We start from the raw sequence: 23,913 nt of genomic DNA on the forward strand, positions 1-23,913 counted from the left end.
AGGACAATTTGCAAAAAGGAAGAAGACTTCACTTTGGTTCACAGTCTCTCTGCTGGTAGTGTCTGTTTTCATACTGACCGTAGGTCTGGCAGCTACCACAAGAACAGAAAATGTTACCGTGGGAGGCTACTACCCAGGCATCGTTGTGAGTAAAGAAACCTATTTTAAATTATTAGGTACATTCAGAGAAGTTATTTTCAGCTAGATATGGGAAGTTCTGATTGATTAAAAGAAACCCAACCCCCAAACAAAAACAAGAAAACCCAACCCCAAACAGGCCTGTTGGATTTCACGGGAGAGACCTGTGACTTTGTTTTGGTCTTTCTAGTGTGTGTGGTAAGTTAGGGAGGTAAAGTCTGTTCTTTTGAAGGGCCAGAAGGGAGGCTTTTGGGGGCAGAAGAGGGGCAAGGCTGCAGTGCACGTCAGTATGCTGGGCACAGGGGCCTGTGTGAGAACCTGTGCTTGACTTCCCGCTGGTCTCTATTGGGTGTGTGAGTGACTGGACAGGAGGCACTGGATAGATTTAAACAACTTTCTAGAGGTTTACATTTTGATGGCAGGAAGATCCACTCTGCTTTCTTGTCCACGTGCCAGGAATTGCTCATGTCAGGGGGGTTGGAACTAGATGATCTTAAGGTCCTTTCCAAGCCTAACTATTCTATGATTCTATAATTCTGCTGGGTCCATCACAGGGAAAGCCCTGTGGATGAGCATGTGGAAGCTTCTCCCTGGAGTCTGCCTAACATCCTCTTGTGCAGTCTTGCTGCCAGTCCTCTTGTACGCGATCCTCTTCCAAAATCCTTAGTCTTGTTTTTGCCTTGGGAACTGGCCGTTTAAACATGTTCCTGCATTGGATGCAAGATTTGAATTGCATCGACTTCATCCTGTGTTGCCTCTGACTTCTGGTGAGAGGTAGCTCTGTCAGACTCTTGTCAGTTCAACCCCCATGGCCCATTCTGATCTCAGAACAAGGGATTGGTTGTATCCAAAAGCATGGAAACCCCTGGAGTCAAACCCCCCAACATTTTAAATACCTGGGCAGCGATGTGAAAAGGAGGGTAGGGGCAGCAAATTTAGAAAGGTCCATCTGCCTCATTTGGTCTCCCCAAGCTAGCCAAGAGGCAGAGGGTGCAAGGTGAAGAAAGAAATTTGTATAGAGTTAGGTGTCTGCTTAGGTATGTGACTTCACCACTACCAAGATGTGTTGTAAGGTACTGTTCTTTCTTGTTCTCTCTGGAATGAAATGCCTGGAGAAGACAGATACGTATCTTTTAATACTATGCATACTTTTTGCATTCCCATTAATAATTGGTGTGTTACAACTGTTCCTCTTGAGCAAGTCCTCTTCTATCTTAGTGTCATGTTAGAACTGTTCCTCCTAAGCAAGTTCTCTTATATCTTAGTGTCATGCTGAAAATAGGTCTTCCAGGAAGATAATTTTGGAATAATGATCTATAAGGAGTCATGTTTCAAAAATAGAACAAAAAGTAGTTCCAAGAATAAAACCTTAGAAGAATGAATTTTCCTTTCATTAAGCTAGAATAGATACCTTAATACTTATAAAGATCTCTTCTGTAATTTGAATTAAAATCTTTTAGAAGACTGTATTACCTGCATTTGTTCCATAGAAAGAAGTTTAATTTTTAAACTGTTGTCTTTAATAAGTGTAATAGGTAATAGACCCATGTGCACAAACCAGGCTATTTCAGCATTTGGCTTTTTTAAGAATAACAAAATGTCATTAATAGCCAGATAGAATAGCTAGAATTTATCAGGATGCTTTGAAAACAAAACCTTTTATTAATAATTCCCCTCCCCCCCCAAAAAAAAGATTGTCAAGGCTAAATAATTTTCATAAAAGTCAGAATTTATTTTGTGCACATGAGAGATTATTGAAGTAACTGAGAAAGGGTGATGGGTATTGTCAGTGTAAACTTCATTAATCCACTGAATACCACAAACGTTTAGCAGGAGTTAAAGATACTATGCAGACCTTGCATGCTATCTTGCCAAAAGCCTTGTCAGAGGTGTATGGCAGCACTGCTGCGTTCGTGCCTCATTGCATGTGGCCTCCGGTGCAGCACTGGCAGATGGACCATGGGATGTCCTCTCCTTCGCCAGTCAGCAGTCAGCCACCTCTTTCAGGATAAGCTTAGTAACCCTCAAAAGGTGCTTCTCTTTTCTGCTGACAGTAGGGGGAGCTTAGAAAACCAGTGTAGCACTGATTGCACACTTAGCTACCTGCAGCTGCGGGAGTGAATTCGACACTACATATTTAACTACTGGGCTCAAAGAAACGAAAGATTATGAGGTCAGGCAGTGTTAATTACGATTAAAAATAAGGTCTAGTTCTCATGGGATCCAGTAGCAAAATATTAACTTCAGAGGTGGTAGGTGAGATCTAAATCACCACCAACCTTAGGTAAAGGTTTTCTGCCTTAAAACCCATGCAGAATTAGGCTATACCTTGCAAAGCCCTACGGAGGTGAAGAAGACTATCCACTTGCATAGATTTACTTGCATCTAGAAGCATTTGCAGAGCAGAGCTTCAGGGCTAAATCCATAATATAATTTGGGCTTCTGCTTGGTTTCCACTGGCTTCAAGAATTGTTAGGTGCCTTAATTTCTTTGCACACATGCATGGTCACTTGCCATTTGTTTTGGAAAAAGCATTTTTATAAATACATCTTTGTAGTGCTAGGCGTTATCTGCATTTATGCATCTAAAGTCATTGAGCATAAAATACTTCTGTGTGTAGATGAGTTAGTGTAATGTTCCACTTTGGAAAGTGACTGCATTTAGCAGATTATTGCTTGATCATCTGTTTGCGTTTAGGAATGTCTTTGTGGAATGGATTGCAAAGCCAGACAGAATTGGAGCTTCTTCAGCCTCAATTCTGTATAAATATTGTTTATACTTTAATGTCACTTCTCTATCACTACTGCTTGTATTGTTTTCATTTGTTATTTTTATAATCTTTCAACCAGGAGTCTACAGGGTCCAATTGTCCCAGTCACCATACTGATCTGGACTCCCAGAGTTCCCAACCCAAATAGCCTGTTGTCTAAACAGACAGAAAAAGGAGTGCACACGACTCTAAATAATCTCAGCAAGGCCATGGCTTAACACTGTGATTTCTATGGTTCTGCTTCTTCTGATTTAATTGTTATTGTTCTGAATTTTCTCATTTTTTCTTCACATAGATAATATCACTCCGCTCTGTGTCCCCTGCGTCAGCCATAAATGGGGCTTTATGGATTGTTCCCATTGGGATGAGAAATGGGGCTTGGAACCAAGTATCATTTTGATGTAGTTATCTTAATTTACGAAGTTGCTGTCCCCTGAACAAAGTGTCCTTGCTCACAGTTCCAAGTCTCTCTTATTCATCTGTCAGCATGGATGCTCTTGTGCACCCTTTCAAATTCTCTGCTTTTAGTCCATGTGCCTCCCTTTCACATAAATCTTCCCAAAGCACTCAAGAGTAACTCCTTTCTCCACATTTGCTTTCTTGACAGGGAGTGATGGATTCCTGTTATGATACTGAGCAAGTAAAGTACTTCCATTGGATTTGCTTTCTGCTGTGGGCAGTTGTGCATAACAGAGAGGAGTTATGGGCATTGCTTAAGCCCTTGGCTGGGACATGTCGTCCTTAAAAGCTTAACCTGTGCTTGGAGGAAAGGCCCTGAACCATATTCAGAGATCTCATTCCAGAAAGGGGCTTAGGTTCCTTAGCAGAAACATCATGCCCCGTCCATAGGGTAGGTTGGGTGGGAGCTGAGGAGGTGACTGGGGGTTAGTTAGCCATAGCGAAGAGCAGAGCAAGGAGCGTGGAAGTGATGTGGGGTTGAGACTGAGGTGACTGCAGGGCAGCATGTGGCCAGGCAAGTCAATGGGAAGAGCTTGTTGACATCCGTGCTCCTGCTGCAGCTGTTTCTGAGTCTGTGGCCAGCCACATCTCAGGTGTGTGACACCAGGAAGACCCTTTTTCTCCAAGCCCACATAAGCCTAGTGGGAGTCCTGACTGCAGGAAGGTCTCATGAAAGGTTGGTCTCACCTGTTGCTGCTTTACCTCGTGTTAATCATTAGTCCAAGGAGTTTCTACCTCTTCAAGCTTTCATGGGCCCATCATAAGGAGGGGGCTTTTTCTGCCAGAATGATGTTGAAGCAGCACTGGTAGGAACAGGAAGGCCAGCTTACTCCAGCATTCCTTCCTTTCCTCTCTCCTGTGGCTGTTGGTGCTGCAGCTGTCCAATGTTGAAACTAACTGTACTGGTCCTTTTGCCATCTTAGTGAGGACTTTTTTTCTGGAATGTGTGATAGTGTTTAGTGATTAAACTCAAACAAAAACAAGGGTTTGAACTTGGGTTACCTGTGTGACAGAAACACATAATTTTCTTGAGGAAAACTGTCTGCAGTTGCCTAAAGCTTTGCAATTTTCCAAAATGATGATAAATGGGCTAAATATAAGTGTTCTTTTTTCTCACTTCACTTAATTTTTAAAAAGAGCTTAAAACTGTATGTGGCTATGGTTAATAGTAGCTAGGTTATAGAAGCGTATGTCTATACAGGCTTCTGTTTACTTCATAGAATAGTTGGGGTTGGAAAGGACCTTAAGATCATCCAGTTCCAACCCCCTTGTCATGGGCATGACAAGTTTTGCTCTGAAATATTAAAAAGCTGCAGTTCTAGTCATTCCCCGTTACATTATATGATTTATGTCCAGCAGTGACCTCCACCCATTCCCTTGACCCAGCCCGATTATCCCATCTGTGTGATACATCATGTCAGATATCAATGTAATGCATTTGTATCTTGACCAAATAAGCTGACCTCATGTGTTTCTGTCGGTTTTGTTCTTGCCTTAGCTTGGCTTTGGATCTTTCCTAGGGATTGTTGGCATCTACCTGGTAGAGAACAGACGACAAATAGTAAGTAACAGCCCTTTTCATTTTCATTTTTTTCATATCGGAATGTCTAAAAAAACCCACAAAAGGCAGGGATTTGTAGTGAAGTTAAAACTGCTGTATCTGACTTAAAATGTTAGTTATTTGTTTCACCGTTTCTGAGAAGTTTCAGAGATGCATGAGTTGCCCAGTGACTCCATCTGTACAAGGCAAGGGATGGTTTGGCTGCTGACAGAAGCAGCTTGCTCTTTTTTACTGAAGTACTTTGCTGCTAGCTTAGTGAGTTGAATTAACCAGGCAGGATCAGCTGTGTGCCAGAGCTTGGCCAGGATCATGTAGCTGGGGAAAAAAGATGGGGAGAGAGACACAGTGCACGGGTCATGTCAATTTGGGCAGCAACAAGCCACACGATCATCTCAACAGAAACAGGTGACAATTTTAAGCCAGGAATGCTTTCCTGAAACTGTATGTGTTAGAAAGAATTAAGAAACTTGAGAGCTCTGGCTATCCAGATTCCCTGGCTAGGTCGGACGGGATCTGATAACGCTTTGTAATTTGTTTTTAGATTTAGCTTGGCTTTGCAAACCCCTTGTTTTTATTTATGTGAGGAAATCATAGTCTTGTGATTTCCTGTATTCTTCTTAATGAATGCAGTCTTGTTCTCACTATTTGTAGGCAGATTTCTTTCATAATATCACTTTTTTTTGCATTGCCTTTTAAGTTTCGGTGATGTATTAGCAAGTATTCCCCTCTTCTAAGTTTTGTTTCTAGCTGGGTTTCCCAAAGGAATGATACTTAAAAAGCCATGATATTTGTCTGTGTCTTTCTCTGTTCCTTCTTCCATTTTTTGAATGTGTTGACCAATTTCAGGTAAATTCAGCAGGGAGGCAAAGTCTTCAAAGGTGTGCAATTCCTTCAAGTTTCATGAAAATTCATAGGTGGGTAGAGGAGAGAATTATGAATTAGTTGCCATATGGTGGTAAAGGCTGCAATGTCAGCTCACCTCTTATTAAACACTAGAGAATCCAAATGGGACATGACCTGTGAGACAAAAATCTGCATCAGGCCAGGCCTTGTTAATTTTGCTACTGACAGAACAGCTTATTTCTTGTTAAGAACTATTGCCCCTGATTTTTACATCAGAGACCAGAATGAACAGCAGGTTCCAAGTTGCAGACCCAGTGGTGGGCAGATGAAAATAGCCTTGTTTTCCGCAGCATTCATGCTACTTTACTAACAGGCGTAATGCTTTAGGGTTGTTTAATCTTTCAGTTTTCCTCTACTCAGCTTCTTAGTTTTCTGTCACTTCTGTCCTTAGCAGAAAGCAAAATGACTGAAAAATATGTAAGATGGGTAAGCAATGGTTAAGCTATATAATACTCAATATTTTGTGTCATTTACACAAGGACTGTGGAGAAATAAGCACCCAGTATGTTTGGTATTAGTGCTTGTTTGCATTTCCAGCATGACACAAGGAAAACTGCTTTCTACTAATAATACTTAGTGATGATCTGACTGTTGAAAGATTGAGTTTCTGGGGAACAGACCAAGAAAATAGCTAGAAAGTGTAATTATGTGTCTTGCCTTGACTACCATCCACAGTGGGCTAAGCCTTTTAACACTGTCTTTGCGAAGGCTGAGCTGCTTGTTTTCAAAAGTTACGGAAATGAGATTGAAAGGGTTTATGTCATACGCAACTGAGGGCAGTAATTATTCCCTGGGGTGTAACTGAGTATGTTTGCTTGAAAGGGTTTAGGGCAGCTTTACAAATTTGCAGCCATCAGTAAGACTGTAAAGATTTATGTAGGCACAGAAATGTAACAGAAATGTTACAGTCCTGTAACTAAAAATTCTATGCATTACAGCAGAACAAACAAGAGTGTGAAGGAAAGGAAATTGTTTACTCAGTTGCTTCTATTTTAATGTGACTTTCTTTGAACAGTTACTGCAATATAATTTGACTTTAACAGTGTAGCTCTGACAATTATCTGGCTCTTTTTTTTTTTTTAATTTTTCTTTTTAATTGAAAATGAATGTAGATTCAATAACACTGGGAAAAAAAATCTATTTTAAACTGATCTTTTCTTCCATAAATCTATTTATCTTTTTGTCTTGAAGGTCTATTTCCTTGTGACCTATCCTCTCTAAGTTCAGATATATTCATGGTTGATGAAATGCAAAGTGCAATATCAAACATGTAATGACTAGCAGAACTAGTACAGCAAAACCCCAGCACTCAATAAATGCAGGCACATGGTTTGAGAAAGAACGAAAGCACAGATAGGCAGAATGGACAATGTTTTGTTCTTAAAACACAACATTAATAATATTGTACCTCTTTGACCTCGTTCTTGGCATTCTAGGGCCCACAGTGGGAGTTCAATGTGCTGACCAAGGTATAACCCTTAATTCAAAGAAACTGCTGCTTGCAGAAGCAGGCTCTGCCTCATTGATTAGCATGATTTCCCTTCAGCTCTTAGCATTCATGCTTGGCTCTGCTATGCAAAACTTGGCACCAGAAGAACAAAATTTCCCCTTGATCAAAGATTTGCACTGATTTGGGATGTTTTTAACTGGCAAACAGCAGGACTTGAAAAATAATGTGTTGCTGTCCCTTTTTGCCTCTCTGTTTCCTGCAAAGCTGGTCATGGATCGAAGAACACAGTGTGTAAGTTGTTTTGTTCCAAAGGCACACTTAGTCCAGCTGGATGGGTGGAAAATGTGATACTGCTCAAATCAAATAGATTTGATTTTAAAACTTGAAGTGTCCTTGCTTGTTTCCTTGCTTGCCATCTCTTTACATTACAGTAAAAAGTATTTCCAATTAGAAAATGATGAGTATAAAGGGGACAGAGAGGAGAGGGAGGGGTCAGAGAAGCAGAAATGACCCCTCAGGAGGTATGAGTTAGCTCAAACCTCAGTACTACTTAGGATGAAGATAGCTGTCTGCAAAAGGTCTGAGACTTGAATTCATCCGTTGCTGAGTCCTGGTTTTTCTTCATGCTAACACACAGCTTATTTTTTATGCTGATGTGTCTAGGACATACTCAAATAAAAATCTGATGCTTAACTGGCTCAAACTGGTCCTTGACTTGTTTAGAGAGATGACTGTAGTGGTTTTAGCAGAGGAGACACTGCTTCTGACAAAAGCAGAATTTGAAGACGTGAGCAAAGTTAAAACATGGAGCTCTGCACACAGACAGAATAGGCAAAGCTATTTCTTCAGAATTCTCAAGAGATGCCAAGTCTACCTGCCTAAGTATGCTTGCTTCCTGATCTCTGTCAACAATAATTGGATTTCAAATTAAGTGCTGAAAACAAACTATAGCAGAATTTGGAGAAACAAAGCAGTAATTTTCTCTTCTGTTTTTAGTTGGTAGACTTCCCTGACAGTGCATGTGTTCCTACCCTGTGCTGAGATGCATGTGAGGTAGTATTTCAGTATTATCTCTGATTGTTTTCTTGCCACTAAACTTTCATCTGTTTCTGAAGGAAAGCTTTTTTTTAAAGGAGTTACATGTGTGAGCCAGTTTTCAGAAAAGCCAAACCTCTTTTTCTTTTCAAAATTGGAAATCTTGTAAATAGATTATGTCCATCATAAAATGCCCAATGGACATACTGTGTAAAGATAGTTGTTATTAATATGTACACCAAAAAAAGATACTGATACCTGTTCAAACATATTATGCTTCATCTACTTCTCCAGGCAAATCAAACATCTGGAAGAAACTGGGTTTAGTGCAGATTTTGATCAGAGATGCTAATTGCTGATAGATTCCATATTGCATATTAAGCTAATTAAAGCAGCTTGTTCACACAGAGAGAAAAAACATCGAAATTCTGTAGATCTCCTGAGACTATCTTTGATATTCTTGCACAAATAAATGATAGAAGTCTTCACTGTAGTGCAGGGGAAATGCAGATAAAGTAAAGGCAGTCTTTGTCATTACCAAGGTATTATTTCTCCCCTGAATTCAAGTTTCTGAGAAAGTCAACAGCACTTCTTTTTTTTTCAATTTATCTTTTGTGTGCTTGTATTTCACATAGTTCAGGGGAAAAACAGTTAACACTGATGTAAAAATGATAACAATGGAACAAATGAGCAATCATCCTCATCTTAACACATTTGACATTATTCAAAAGTGAAAAGACCTGCTACTTTATTTTCAGTCACAAATGTGAGCTAGATTTTGTGGTATGATCTAACCACACATTTCAGAAACAGACAAGGAGATTTATGTAAAGATGATCAGTAGGTTGACATTGGCATATGCTTAACTGAGGTTAAGATTGGCTCTTGTTTAGGTATTTGCATTCCTTTCAAAATACAACAGAATCTTATTAGCTAGTGTGATCAAGCAGCTTATTCTTTGAGAGCATCTTCTTGCTCTCTTGTGCCTATCTGTTAGACCTTTGTAATGAGATGCCCTTTGGAGGCATCTTGTTCTCTTCTTAGGTTCTGGAGGGAACCTCGAAGGGTGATTTTGACTACACTCGGGAGTTACAGATAGGTGAAGTGTAGCAAGGAGAATCCTGTGTAAAGTGATTATTATATTGCTCTTCTTTAATACTGAGGAGATTACAAAAGACATCATGCTATAACTCTGCCTGGCTGTGAGTTTAGAGCACAACCTCTTTTTGTGCTGTAAACCTGGTGCAGTCTTGGGAATTAGCTGCCTTATTTGGCAGGAATCAGCTTCGTGACCCCTTTTTAATCCTTTTTGGGAAGGATTTTAAATGTGGTCTACCCATGGTATGTCTGGGAATTATGTGTTACTCCTTGTAATGCAGGAGAACATTCAGCAAAAGTCATGGGTAGAAGTGAGATGAATAACTGGAGATGTTTCAAAGGCTCAGTTATTTCAGCTGAGAAGGACAGGTGTATGTCTGTGGGTATGAAAGCACCATCCCAAGCGAAGGCAAGTGGAATTAAAAGAAGAAAGTTTTATGAACAATAAAAATGTAAACGGTTGAAAAGTTGATTGTTTTATTTATTTAGTTATTTAGTTATTTATTTATTTTACTTGGTATAATCTTATGAGAGACATTTTACTCTTGTTAGTATTACATATTCCATGAATGAAGGACTGAGTAAAATATTTTGGAGTTTCTTTTATGCAGTTCTTTAAATCCACAAGGTCAAAGTGAGGATTTTCCATTTATAATAAATATAAATATCGAATGACACAGAGAAGTCTTCCTTTCTTCTCTTCCCTCCTTTCCTTCTTCCTCCATCTTGCCAACTGCTTCTTCGCCTCTTCCTTTCCCCAGCCAAAATGAGTTTCTACTGGATTAGTAGAATCCAGTATTAAAATTAAAAGACTCGTAGCCAGGTGATCATCAGACATCGCAAAAGTAACTGGTGGGGCTACATGGCTGAGAGGAGTCTGTGGGAGGAGGGAACAAGACTTGTCCCTTTTGCTAGGAATAAAGTGTTATATCAACTCACTATGCTGTGAAACTGTCATCTAAATGCTGTCAGTTAGTTAAATGCCTGAAGTTAGATAGTAGAAGTTTCCCCACCACTGTCTTGAGGACTTTGATGTTCAGGGACTCAAAAACAAAAATACATGCTCTCACTGTGTGAATTACCAAAAGAAGTGTGTGGGATGTTTCAGCTCCTGTCTGCCTGGTTCTTCATGGATCAGTGTTTCATGTCACATATCTACAGGTCTATGCTTTCAGGTTTCACCAGTGCAGATTCATCACCTATGATATTATAACTATGTATACATAACATGGAATATATGTTCATACACACACATATATGTGTACTTACAACTGACGTTCTGGCAAATAACCCAGCATAATGACAAAAACATCTATGCCACTCACACTATGCTGTATTGTGCAAAGTGCATTTTGTACTCCTTATAGATGTGTCTGCAGGGATAGCTTAGCTAGTAAAGTTGTGATGAAAAATACAGTCAGATCTGTAGTATTCTTTCTGTTCCGTTGTCAGGGATGTGTCTGTCTGACATACCTAGCGAGATACCACCAATTTCATCCAGCTGTAGCCTAGCAGAGTGGTCCTTTCTCTCTCACACAACGCTATGCTGGTCTGTTGGTTGTACCAGTCCCAGGTCTTACTCAGCCCAGGTTCCCCAGCCTGTGACCTGACACAGCATTAACTGTCTCAGATGAGAAACTACCATGTTTTCACTGTCATCATTGGTAGAAAGAAATTGAAAACTTATTACAAACGGAAAAAATTTGGACAGAGAGTTTGGCTTCTATTTGGAGAGCTTTCTTCGCAACCAGAATTGTTTTGGTTTGCTTCTGGAAGCTTAAATTCTATAGAAACAGAGGGGAGAGATAAATATATATATGTACATAGATATATGTATTTATGAAAACATTCATGCACCAGCACAGCTTATTTTTGACACTCCAGTCTTTGAAGGCTGACACTGTTCTTTCGAGTCAGAGACTTGAACCACCAATTCAATTTAAGTAAGTCCTCCATCATATTAAGTGGAAGTCTTTTGAGATGTGGTTCTTTTAAGATTTGTGCTTGGAAACAGCACACAGAATTAAGTGCATAATAGTACACTTTAAATGCCTGTGTGTTTTCTTGTGCTGTTTATGTAATGAAAGCATTACTGTCACAAGGCTGAAAACAAAAGTAAACTTTATGACCCATGAAATGTGTTTGTGGAACAATAAGGAAATCGATTACTCTTCCTAGCAAGCAGGAATAGGGGGTAGAAAGTCTTGGTAAGGAATCCAGGATAAGTGCTCATTTGTGCATGGTGGAGAGGTGAAGTGAGGGTTGCCCTATAAAAGGACAGGCAGTTTTGATCCTCTTGTTGAAGAGAGATCAAATTAACCAGATGAGTATCCCTGTTGGCCAGATAGATACAATCTTCCAGACTCTGCAGGTAGAACTTCACTACATGAAAGTTTGTAATTTAATGGTAATGTGTTTCTGATAAAGACCATGTGTTTTTGTTTCTTGAGAAACCAGTGCAGTCACTGCAACCTGAAAGAGGATTTGTAAAAATACTAACAGATTTTGGTGTAAAAAAGAGTTCCTGCTGCTGAAACAGTCAGCTGCAGTAGTCTTGATCTATGTCAATTCTGCCATTTTTTACCAGGAAGCATAAACATTTATGGCACATCATATGCTATTTACTTCTGGTTTATTGTTCTCATACTGCTCTGAACAGCTACCTCTGTTTAAGTGATGAAATGAGCTTGTTCCATTTTCATCAGTAAAAGATGGATTCTTACAGTGTCAGCACTGCTGATCAGTGCATCTAGATTTATGTTTCACTTCTGTCTGCTTTCCTTTTAATGCTGTGTTTAGTTTTTGCTTCCTGACTGATATCCTTAAATCCATAATCGTTTTTAACCATTCTTAGGTAAGTGCTTTTGCTGATGTTTGCAAGAGGGAATTTTTACTAGTTTAAAGTGCCTACTGGACTAAGGCTTGACTAGGCTGGTTTCAAGACCATTACCATTTCTGCAGCTGTGAAATCCAGCTGATTTTTTTTCTTCCCCTGCCTTATATTTCTGGATAAGATCACTCACAGGCTTCATCAAATCCCAGGCATCCTTCTCTCCTTCCACATTACTCCCCTCCCTCCCTTGCAAATCTGTCAGATGACTGAAGGAAAGTTCTAAAGTGAGAAAGCACAAATCGGTGCAGCCAACATCAAAGGAATAAGAGAAGTATTGACAAGATGTTAGTTTTGGCAGCACAGATACTTCCTCATCTACGGTCCCTCTATAGCCAGTGGAAAAAAGACAGATACCACCAGAAGGTAACTAATTCCATCCTACTGTGCATATAGAAGGTATCTGGAAGTGTCTGGCTTTCCACTGACTACAGAGGAGCACAAATAACCACCTGAGACAAAGACTCTTTTTTTTAAGTAGCTGGAGTTATGTATGATTAAATCTACCCCTTAGGAGAATTTTCTTATCAGCTTCACCACATATACATCACCATAATTGGTAGCACGCATCAACCTGGATGAGAAGTACTGCTTCACTTTGGATGGAGCACCACAACATTCCCGTTTCAGAAATACATACTGAGGAATGCATAATTTTGTCTCAAAAGTCATTTGGAATCAGTTCATGTGATTTACCATAGAGTATGGCAACACACCTCTATGAAATAAAAAGCTAAAACTCATACAGATGTAAAAAGATGAAAATGAATGAAAAAGTACAATGCCAAAAGACAGCCCTTGAAACAAAGTGATAATCTGGGGGTGCCAACCTTGGTTCTGAAAGTTAACTTTGGAATAGGGAGACAAGGACTCGCAAAATTGGGAGAAGGTGGCCCAGGAGCAGTGTTGCCTGTAAAAGCACAGTATATCTGAACTGCCCTGGGAAAACTCAGTGCTCCTTTGCCTAGCAGTAGGAAGCTGAAACAGGGGGAAGAGGTTTGATCATATAATCAGTGCCCTATTTGATGGGCTGAAAGAAAAGTAGAGCAGCTATTTAAACAAATCTCTTTAAAAACAGCTAAAACATGGGTAGAGCAGAGCATATATATTGCACTTGCTTGAACTAGAGAGGCTTAGTCATTAGAGCTGTGATATCAGCTTAGACAAGGGAGAAAATACAGAAGGACTGGTTGAAACAGCTGAGTGAAGCTGAGATGTGCTGCTGCTGGAAGGAAATCGATAACTGTGGTGTATTGTTACTGGGATATGAACAGGGGTGCTCAGATGCTGTGGGGGCTTAAAAGAGCACCGATGATAAAACTAACCCTGCCTCAGGAAATTAAAAAAATTTATTCTTTTAGGATGCCTTCTCTTTCTTGTCCTGGAGAATGTGAACCAAGTACACTTCAGTCTTTCTTCCAGCTGTTTTAGTAACGTCTGCTGTGGTCCAGTGGCTGGAACGCTAAGACTCTTCCAGACTCCCAGGAGACCTGACAGTGCATCATCAGTGGTGACATTTTTAACTGAGTCAAGACAAGCATTTACTCATCAGTGAATGAATTATCTAAAATTAATGTGTTCATTTGCGCCTATCTCAAATTCATTCTCTGATTGCAGTCTTGCAGTCTCACTGTGGGTCCAGTTTTGAACCTTAAGTGCACAGAAACTGCTTGATATAGGTTATTTCATTCAGTAGGTTGGTCATTCTAGTAAAAATTTGTTTATAAAACAATGTTAAATAAGTTCCTGGCTGTTTTAGGTCTGATTTTGTAGCTAATATTAGATTATGAGAGAAGAAAGAATATATTAATCATGCAACCCTTCTCAGTAACTTTGTTTTATGTTTTGTAATGGCTATTGATTTAATTCCCACCATTCTTTCATTGCTTTAAGATAAAAAATACGGGAAAATTAATCTTTATTTCACATCGCATCTTTCACAGAAGCTACATCTTCAAATGCGGTAGCAGGTTAGAAAGAAAGACAAGATAAATTAGAGAAAGAGTAGTGCAGATTGGATAGGTATAAATTAGGGATTAATGCTCAAGACAGCGTTTCTAGGTGAAATCAACTTCAACTGAGAGACCCAGACAAGGGAACTATCAGAGTTAACATATGAGTTTTTTATTTGGACAGTACAGTGTTAAGGAAAGATTTTTCTAGGTGACTGGGGTTGCAATAGAGTTAAGCCGCTGCGCTTAACATCTGTGAGAACAGCACAGCTGCTGCTAGGTGAGAGGGAGAGGAGGAGAGGAGAGATGCTTTATGTGTGGATGGCTGTGGAAGCCTTTTGAGGAACTTAACAACAAGGGTAGTTTTGACCCATGGGCTTTCATCCCCTACAGAGAAATGGCAAGCAAAGATGGCCATGTGAGCCATTTCCCATCTTGGAACCCAGCACGCGCATCACACAACCCTGGGCATGTGTTGATGTCATCAGATGCTAATTTCCCCCATCTCCATAACTGACTATCAAGGAAAATGGCACAAATAAAGTTCCAGATAACTCAGTAAGTCTATTTATCTGACCAGGAAAGAAATAGTCCCTGTCCTAAAGATCTCCATGTGTGCCTGGAGGAACAGGAGCAAGCAGACTCAGAACCTGTGCTCCCTTTCTTGTCTTGACTCAACTGTCCTGAAGGCAATATGCATTAACTATGCCTACATATGATATAAATTAACTGTGAGTATCTAAGGCATGACAAAGATATTGCAAATTCTGCCTTTTACCATTCTGCCCTTCAGGATGTGGGGCAAGAAAAAAAGAGAAATTTTCTGAATGAAAATACCACCTTTATTTTGAAAGTGGATTTTGATCTTGTTCTTTCTCCTTGGCATAATAATTGATACCTCTCATATGGTTTCTGTGTTCTTTCCCAAGCATTTATTTATCTAATTAATTCTGCCTTTCTATGCATGTGAGGTTGCTTAAATTTCTCATGGGACCTCTTCCCTGCTTGTGTTACACCAACTGGCCTTTTCATGTTGCTATTTTTCCTAATTATCCCTGACACGATATTGGAAAAGAGCAGCCTTCTTCACAGGCAATAAACCAAAAGTCTCCTTGACCACAAACAGCAAAATAACCCCAGTCCGTATCATTTATTCGTTATGGCTAAGACCTAACTTTTACTTTGATAATCCATGGGAGTGTAAAGAACATGAAATAGGTGAGACAACCTAACAGTTGCTGCCAGCACTTCTACCTCCTTCCCTTCTGTCTTGGCCACATGGACTCACCCTCTCATTTGCACTGGGTCTAGTGCTTGTCTCTCCTTAAAGTTGTCGGATTTAACTCATTTGGGGGAACAGATAGTTTTCTGCCTAGAGAGTGAATTGCACTGGTTTGCTGTGTACTTGGGCAAACACAGGAGCTGGTATGCAGGGATGCAAGGGAGAGAGATCAAGAGAGAGGGCTGGACAGCAGGGAACCAATCTAAGGACAGGAGAGCAAGGTACTATTTCAGATGGCAGTGAGCAGTCGTGTAAGCTCAGCTCTATGCCCTGAGGTGCTTTTAACAACAGTGAGAGGGAAGAAAATCTGAGTCAAAGATCTGTGTTGTTGCTGATAATATTCAAAAACATGTAACTGGACTTGCTGAATTCAACAGTGATAATACTACGGAAAGGCTTTAGATTTCTAACTTGGTCACTTGATCTAAACACAAGACTTGAGCCAAACACCTGATAAGCATCGTTTCTGTCTGAAGGCCTTCCTTGTAATATAGGTATCTACCATGGTCATTGGCTACATTATATGTAGGTGTATTACAGTCAGAAGCAAGTTGTATGTTTATGCATCAGATCCCAGTCCTTGTCTTCCTGAGATGAACTGGTGTTCTTAAAACAAAAGACAACCTGTGTTTATTTTTCTTCCCTCCTTCATCTAGAAGCCAGTCTAGAACATAATTCTTCAGGCCTAGGCTGGGCAGTCATAGAAGTCTTTCATCATTACAAATTTGTGTCGTTGTAACTAGTGCTATGACTGGAATTTGCATTAATGAATAATGAATGTGACATAATTCTATCTCCTGCGGTGTGACAACAGAGCCGCAGTTACAGCAGTGCTATTATTGAAGAACCAGCGTTTGGAAAGAATAAGTTGGCAGGCCATAAATTGTGAAGCACATTACCTGGTATAGTGAGAAACCCCATAATTAGCCCAGTTGTGAAAACCTATGTAGTAGGAGCCTTGCCTGAGCTGAATTTTCATCACAGCAGCAGAACTGCTGTCCCAAGGGCAGAGGAAAAAAGTGGCCATTGTGGGAAGAGATGGGGCCACACAGGAGAGGACTTTGCAAAGTAGAGAAAATTAACTCACAATTAAAAGTACTTTTATACTGTCCCACCTCATAAGACAGGCAGTGCTCAGTTGATAACAGCATCTGAAATGCAATGCAATGAGTTTATTTGTCTTAGTTATGCAGGCTGTTAATCTACAGCCCTGCTGAAGTGCCATGGTAACAGATGCAGCTCTTGGCTGAGATTGTGCCAGGAGTGGAAAGTCATTCTCTGTTTTGGATTTGTGATACACTTTTCATAAACTTCTGCTCTTACAGCTTCATCCCCAGCATACTGAAAAAACACAGCAGATTTATTTAAGCCTATTTTAAATTCTGAGCTTGGAGACATAGGGATATCAAACCAGTAAAAAGGCCCACAGAATTAAACTGTATTTTGGAGAATGTAATATAAGGGGCAGCGTACAACAAACTGCCCCACGAATTTCTTTTGCAAATATGTTTACTTGAACCTGTGTGGGGATAAAAAAAGCTTTACAAACCTGTGGCATAACGTTTACACAGGCTTCTGCAAAGCCTTCGCTTTCCAGAGCCAAAGGTATTGGATGACAGTGTTTCTCAATTTACATTGATGAGGGTAATTGTGATTCTCCCTCTGTCTGGAAAAAAATCCCAGACTTGATGAATAGCACAATACTTGGAGACATTGGAGGCTGTGCAATGCAGAAGTAGCCATTTAGCATGAGCTAAGTGAGTCTGTTAGATATAATGTAATTTACATCTGATACTGAAGTGATTTTGAGAACAAAAATCCGTGCGTTTTCCAAAGCCTCAGAACTACTTAGTCTAAATCACAAGAATGAGGCATCTTACATAGCATCTGGTGCTGGAAATGACTGTCATTATCTGAGCAGTTGTGCCTCTTGACTGAGAACAGATAAGGGCTAAATCAGAGCTATGAGGAAACCAGGTATGTGTGAGAATGTAGACCTGGAGGCTATCGAGCCTGGCAGAGGAGTTTCACAGTGACGGTGGAAACAGCCAGGGAGATACCAGCCTGTAGCAAGCATGTGCCTATGTTGGGGAGCGGTGTGATTTTCTGTGTCTGCTGGCAAACATTGGCTGTACGTCTCTGTGTGTCACAGAACAGGGACAGTGCCAGCAGCATGTGATGCAGCACACAGAGTACCTGGGGACCTGTGGTGTGGTGGTTACATGAGAGCATTGCTGCAGCCAGGGTAGCTGTGTCACACACCCCATTGGATCGGGTCTGTGGCCAACTCTTAGCTCCAAAACCATTCCTGGTAATCACTGTGGGAGATGGTGGTTGCCAAGGACCCGTGTGAGGTATCTATCTGACAGCTGAACAGTGTCCAGGACCAACTTTTCCTGGCCACAGGGTGCCCCCTGACTCTGTTGCCTTCACCAGGCTCACTTGCACAGGGATGCTGGCATGGTGCAGACAGTGGTGCCGTATGCCTGTTGAAAGACAAGATGTTGTGTAAGGCAGGTGGATTCTGCAATAAAATGCATGCCTTTTCTGAAAGAAGGAGTATGCAAGAATTTGAGTCCATCCTTTCACTAGTTTTGCATTTTTTAGTGTTTTCATATTTCTGTGTTATGACTGAAGATAAGAAACAACTCTTCAATTAATAGTGTGTGGAAAAGTCTCTCATTCCAAGTGTTATTTGCTTTCCCTTTTCCTAAAACACCTCTGTTGAACAATTGGCTTTTGGGTTTGTTTTGTTAGGCTCACACAGTACAGTTTTCGGTGTTTGATAACTGGCTTTGTGGTTCCCTTGTGAATAACCAAATTATTATATTCTGTACCAGAACCAGGAGTAAACGTGTTCTGTTAGTGTAGGCTACAGAGAAGCCTGGCTGCACAGCAGTGAAACAGTAAAAGCAAAACTTTCTTGAATAACGGTTTCTTGAATAACAACAATATGTTGTTATAAATAATTAATACTTTTCCTGACAAACCACAGTGCTATTAGAAATGGAGATGAGATGATGGAATGGATCAATTCTTTTTTTAAGTGCTGCTTCTTTTACCTGTCAACAAAAATTCTCTGTTTAAATGAACTGTATGGCTTTTCTTTCTTGACAGTGCTAGGCTCGTGAACTCCCAACTCCAGCAATCACCTACCACTCAGGAAAAATAGCTTTTGAATTTACAACAGCTCTTCATTTGGGTGTCTTGGCTGCAGTTTAAAGAAGTAATTACTTTTGTACTTTGTTTATGTGTTTCTCAGATTCTCAGTAAGCAGTGGGAGGTTTGAGAGAGAATATAAATCTCTAATTTTATATTAAGGATTTTTTTTTTGGGGGGGGTTGTTCTTGTATTATTACTTCTTTATCATTTGAATATATATATAAGGCAATTTAGGTCATAAGAACCTCTGAGTGTCACATTCTTCTGCTTCAGCATGGTAATAAATATTACTTCAGTCAAGAAATGGTCATCTTAGTTTCAAAGGGACTGCTCATTGAAGTGGCTGCTAGTAGGCATGGATAAGAATCACAGACTGTGGCTGAATGGGTATGTGATTACCAACATGACTGAGGAGTGCAATGCCACCTCCCTTGTTCCTGTCTGTCTATACTACAATTTACTGTGCACCTTTATATGTGATCTTTTGTAGCATTATGGTAAAACTGAAAGGCCAGGTATACATGAGGTGATTTAAGCTATCTCCATCAGTGGAAAAATGTTGGTTTGAGGATTGCAGATCATCAATAAATTGCTCATGTGTGAAATGAAAAGCCACCTTGAGGTCAGCTTCCAGTAAATTCATCCTTAACTCAGGCGATTTGGAGACACCTGGCTAAGCTCACTAATTATCCCATTGACTGCTATGACTTGAAAAACAAGATAGAAGTGTCAGACAATAATGACTTAATCTGAACTTTTAAACACTGCCACCTTTACAATAAAGAGGTCAGGGTCTGCAGCAAATGCAGCTGCCACAGGGCAGCACAGCCCGCTGGTCTGCAGTGATAATAGCTCCGTACAAGAAGCTCACAGCCTTCTAGATATAGTGAGTTGCATGCCAAGATCTTTAGACATGACCCATCATACTGGAGAGCCAAAGATAGTGGAGGTTGAAGGGTGATGCAGCCAACTGTGCTTTAAGAAAGCACAGGAGGGTTTCTGCCTCCTTGCGGCAGAACGGAGCTGGCTGCCAAGGGGAATGCAGCAGTGGTCGGCCAGTACCTTCAGCCTCAGCCACTTCTGTGTGCCCCTTTCCTCCCTATGCTGGGGATTCTGATTACACAGCAATCCCTGTGGCAGTGCTGGCCTGCCTCTGATTACACGATCTAAGAGCCATAAGCTAATGAGAGATTAAAAGAGTGTATCAGAAAGCATTTGAAAGCTGTGATTCTTCTGCTTTTAAGTGGTACTTTTTGCTGTCACTGAGAGCTCTTATTTCCAAATGTTTGATATTGCTTTGACCTTTGTGTCCATAAGCCATACTTGCCCAATATATTTTTTTTTTTTTTGAGGAAGTCACCAGTGCTGTGTCCCCTGTTGACACTATTGACATTGTACTGTCCCTAGCCTAACATAAACTACAAAGTCAATTTTTCAAGTGGGTGTGTGATGCCTTACAGATTTTACACATGTGAAAACAGTATTTAGGTAATGCAGGTATGGATTCTATATAGGCAGAAGGGGTATGTGGGCTGTAATTTTGGTAATTATACCTGGGCATTTCTGAAATACATGTTGTAAAGGAGCAATTATTGATTACTAAATAACAAAGAGGTTCCCACTTCGTAACTGAAATCTAGTCCATGGGCTCTATCAAGTGTGGATGCTGCTCTGTCAGTTTCCAAGGAATTTTTTTAATCTGTTGCAGTTATTAACTATAAATTAATACTGTTGCATATTAAAATTAACCTGTCACATAGGATGCTTCAAAGGGTTCATCTTGTGACTTTGAGAAGTGCCAGAGACATGAAAGCTGTACATTACGTTATATTAAAAACATAGCCAGAAGATGCATGTTAGATTCACCTTCTGTCCTGCAAGTACCCACTCCAAACTCAAGGTGCAGAGTCCTCAAAGTCACAAAATCTGAGAGAGGAAGGAGTGACAGCATCTCTCCGTCATCTGATGGCACTGGGGCTCATCTCACCTTGCTCGCAGCACTGCATCCTTCAGACATGCCCTCAAAACAAGCCAGTGTCATCTAAGAGTGCGTCCTAACTGCACACTGGTCTCTGATAGAGATGCATACCAGTGCTTGGCCTTTCTGAGTCCTATTGCTCTTTTCAGAGTGAACTGGGCAGTAAGCTTGCCATATCTGGAGTTGTGCTAGCCCTGCTGCTAGAGCTGCAGCTGTAGTCATCCTCAGGGATCAAGGAAGCATGGCTAGCAGTGTGCTCATCATGCCCAACCTGCACAGCCTTTTCTCCCAAGCTTCCCGTCCCACCATCACTTTGTTGTGCTATTAGCAGTCCTATTGATAAAGAATTAATAATGCTTAATGAATGAAGCAGCCTGGGAGGTAAAATGTGGCCTGAAGTTATGGCTGGTAGGCTAACAGACAGTGTGCTGTCTGTGCTGCAGCTGGGACATGTACTGAGTTCTACTGTGCTCTGCCATGCCCACTCTGAGACTGAGGAGGCATCTGGGAGCTGATTTTGTTGTGGCAAAAGTTATCATAAGCTATTTGGGAAGATAAAAGCTTTGCAAGAGTTGATAGGCTAGTTATTAACTTACTTCATCTGTGTGTATGAAGTAGTACCACTGTCGTAAGGCTCTAGAGATTGATGTGAGCCAAAAGGAATATGGCTTTTCACCCTGTGGACACCACTGCTGTTTGCTGTTTATTAAATAAGTTGATTTAAAAGAAATCACCATTGAATTTAGTAACTTACCACTGACATGTTCTTTTCTAGAAAGATTTAAGCTTTTCTAGTACACTTAATGGTATGTCAACTCAGCATCAAGAATTTCTGCCTTTTTTCTAGTGCATGACTGGCATCCTGCCACACTGATCTAAAGTGAATTACAGCAGGGGGAACAGTTGCTTAAGAATACTAGACAAATTAGTATTATTGTTTTACTTAAAGAAATATATTGAAAATATTGCTCAATCTGTTTTTCTCTTCTCAGTTAGTAGCCTCCATCGTGTTTATCAGCTTTGGTGTGGTGGCAGCATTCTGTTGTGCAATAGTTGATGGAGTATTTGCAGCACGACACATAGTAAGTACAGCAGTTTTCTGTCATCTTCTATTGATTGCTTATGTCATGTATAGCAGGAAAGCATTTTCTTTTTGTTTATGTCTTGCAGTATGTTAGGTTTTTTGATAGTTCTCCCACCCTTGGAAATCATCAGGAAATAGTCAGGAAAGCCCATCATGCCAATACCCAGACATGGTGTGAGCTGCTTATTCATATCTTAGGGAGTTCCAAATGTAGAAATGATGTAAAATGATGTAATGACAAGTGTGATAAATGCATACGTACTTAGGAAAGGGAAGACTCTTCAGCTACCACCAGCATTTGTTCCCTTTTGCACAAAGACTTCGTGGCATGGTAAGCATTTGGAACCACCAGATGGTGATGAGCACCAGAAGTCCCGATGGGATCTTTAGAGGGAAGTGGATTGCAACAGTACAAAGAGAACATTTTGCTGGAGCAGAGACAGCAAGAGGAAGTGACAGGCTTTGATTAGACATGGCGGGAAGGGGTCACTGAGTGACAAACAACCCAAAATTCACCATCTGCCTGCCTTGGAGAGGCGGGTGGTTCATTTAACCAGAGTGACTGGTATTTCCAGTGTGTCTTCAAAATCCAGTCCTCTTCCTTCACCATACCTATTGCCATCTCTGCTTTGAAAGGACATTTATAGGCTTTCGCAGTACTGCAGTTGCAGTAGTGTTACTAATAGTTTATTACTGTCTATGAGTGCCTAGGAGTCTTTCTCATGACCTTCTTGTATAAGCACTAGACAAACATAGAACAAAGTTGGTTTTGTTTCTATTTTGGTTCACAGATTTCAAATTAAAATATTAGACAAAAAAAGGATAAATAGAAGTACAAGACTGGATTGTGGGGTCATTTGAATACACCAGTTTACATATTAGATGTGTGTGGTTTGCTGTTCTATCTTTTGTGATAGAATACCTAAAAATCGATCTAAACCCAACCTTTTAATTGAGCTTTAATTTCCAAAAGCACCAGGAAATAATTAATTTATGTTTTAATAGACACTAGATGTAGTGTGCTACATAATACAGTAAGTATGATGGTGTATGACCCTCTTACTGCTACAAAATATCATGGGCCTGTTTGCCTTTCTGCTTATGTTCATTGAGGGGCAGCATAACACCACTGGCATCAATAGAGCTCTACTTAATTTTCTGTTAGCAAATGCATCAGAATATTAGGCTTTGGATTAAAGCTGTAAACTGGTTTCTTTTTAATTGTTATTGAAGAGAACTTTAAACCAAATATGGGCTTCAGAACCTCATTGCATTTGAAAGGAAGGAATAAGATTGGTATAAACAACTGAGTTGTGCAATGTGAGCATGAATAAACATCCTGGATTGTAATCGCATGTTGTGCTATATAGACCCTGCATGATGCTGAAGTGGCCTGCTTCTACTTGGATTCACCCTGCTCTGGATGACACCTGGTATGACTTTGTCTCTGATTAGCATAATCCCAGAGAGCCTTCCCATGGGAGCTGCTTAAAAGAGGAGTGGATCAGATTCCTATTTAGTTTTCCTGCTCCTGAAAATTCAGCGGTTGTGTCCCAGAGAATTCTTGCCACTTATTCAAATATTGGACCTGTCTCCTAATTTCCCAGGAAGCATTGTCCTACTTTGATGTGATCATTAGGAAGTGTTCAGATGGCACTTGTACAGTCCTATACCTTGTCATGGCAATGAAACTGTGCAGCCACAGCCCCCCATTGCTGAGGTCGGACACAATGTCAGAATCACAGAATCACAGAATGGTTTAGATTAGAAAGGACCTTAAGATCATCTGGTTCCAACGCCCCTGCCATGGGCAGAGACGCCCCACACTAGACCATGTCGTGCAAGACTCTGTCCAACCTGGCCTTGAACTCGGACAGGGATGGAGCATTTACCAGTTCTTTGGGCAACCCATTCCAGTGCCTCATCACCCTCACTGTAAAGAACTTCTTCCTTAGATCTAAGCTGAACTTCCCCTGTTTAAGTTTAAAGCCATTACCCCTTGTCCTATCGCTACAGCCCCTGATGAAGAGTCTCTCTCTGGCATCCTTGTAGGCCCCCTTCAGATACTGGAAGGCTGCTATGAGATCTCCATGCAGCCTTCTCTTCTTCAGGCTGAACAGGCATCAGCCCACCTCTCAAGCGTGTCCAGGT

At 40.5% G+C, this 23,913-nt stretch overlaps 1 protein-coding gene across 1 annotated transcript in view; it reads left to right on the forward strand.

The window, feature by feature from the left end:
• Positions 1-2: 2 nt before the first annotated feature.
• TMEM255B (transmembrane protein 255B) overlaps positions 3-23,913 on the forward strand; it is a gene marked incomplete at its 5' end in the record, with an annotated part of 59,323 nt that continues 35,412 nt past the window's right edge. Inside the window, 3 exons of the mRNA XM_010024833.1 lie at positions 3-145; positions 4,866-4,928; positions 21,671-21,760. Of these exons, the coding sequence (XP_010023135.1) occupies positions 3-145; positions 4,866-4,928; positions 21,671-21,760 (296 nt within the window). The remainder of the gene's footprint in view (positions 146-4,865; positions 4,929-21,670; positions 21,761-23,913) is intronic.

This window comes from Nestor notabilis, unplaced genomic scaffold, assembly GCF_000696875.1.
Source record: "Nestor notabilis isolate BGI_N333 unplaced genomic scaffold, ASM69687v1 scaffold8432, whole genome shotgun sequence".
Lineage (NCBI taxonomy): Eukaryota > Metazoa > Chordata > Aves > Psittaciformes > Psittacidae > Nestor > Nestor notabilis.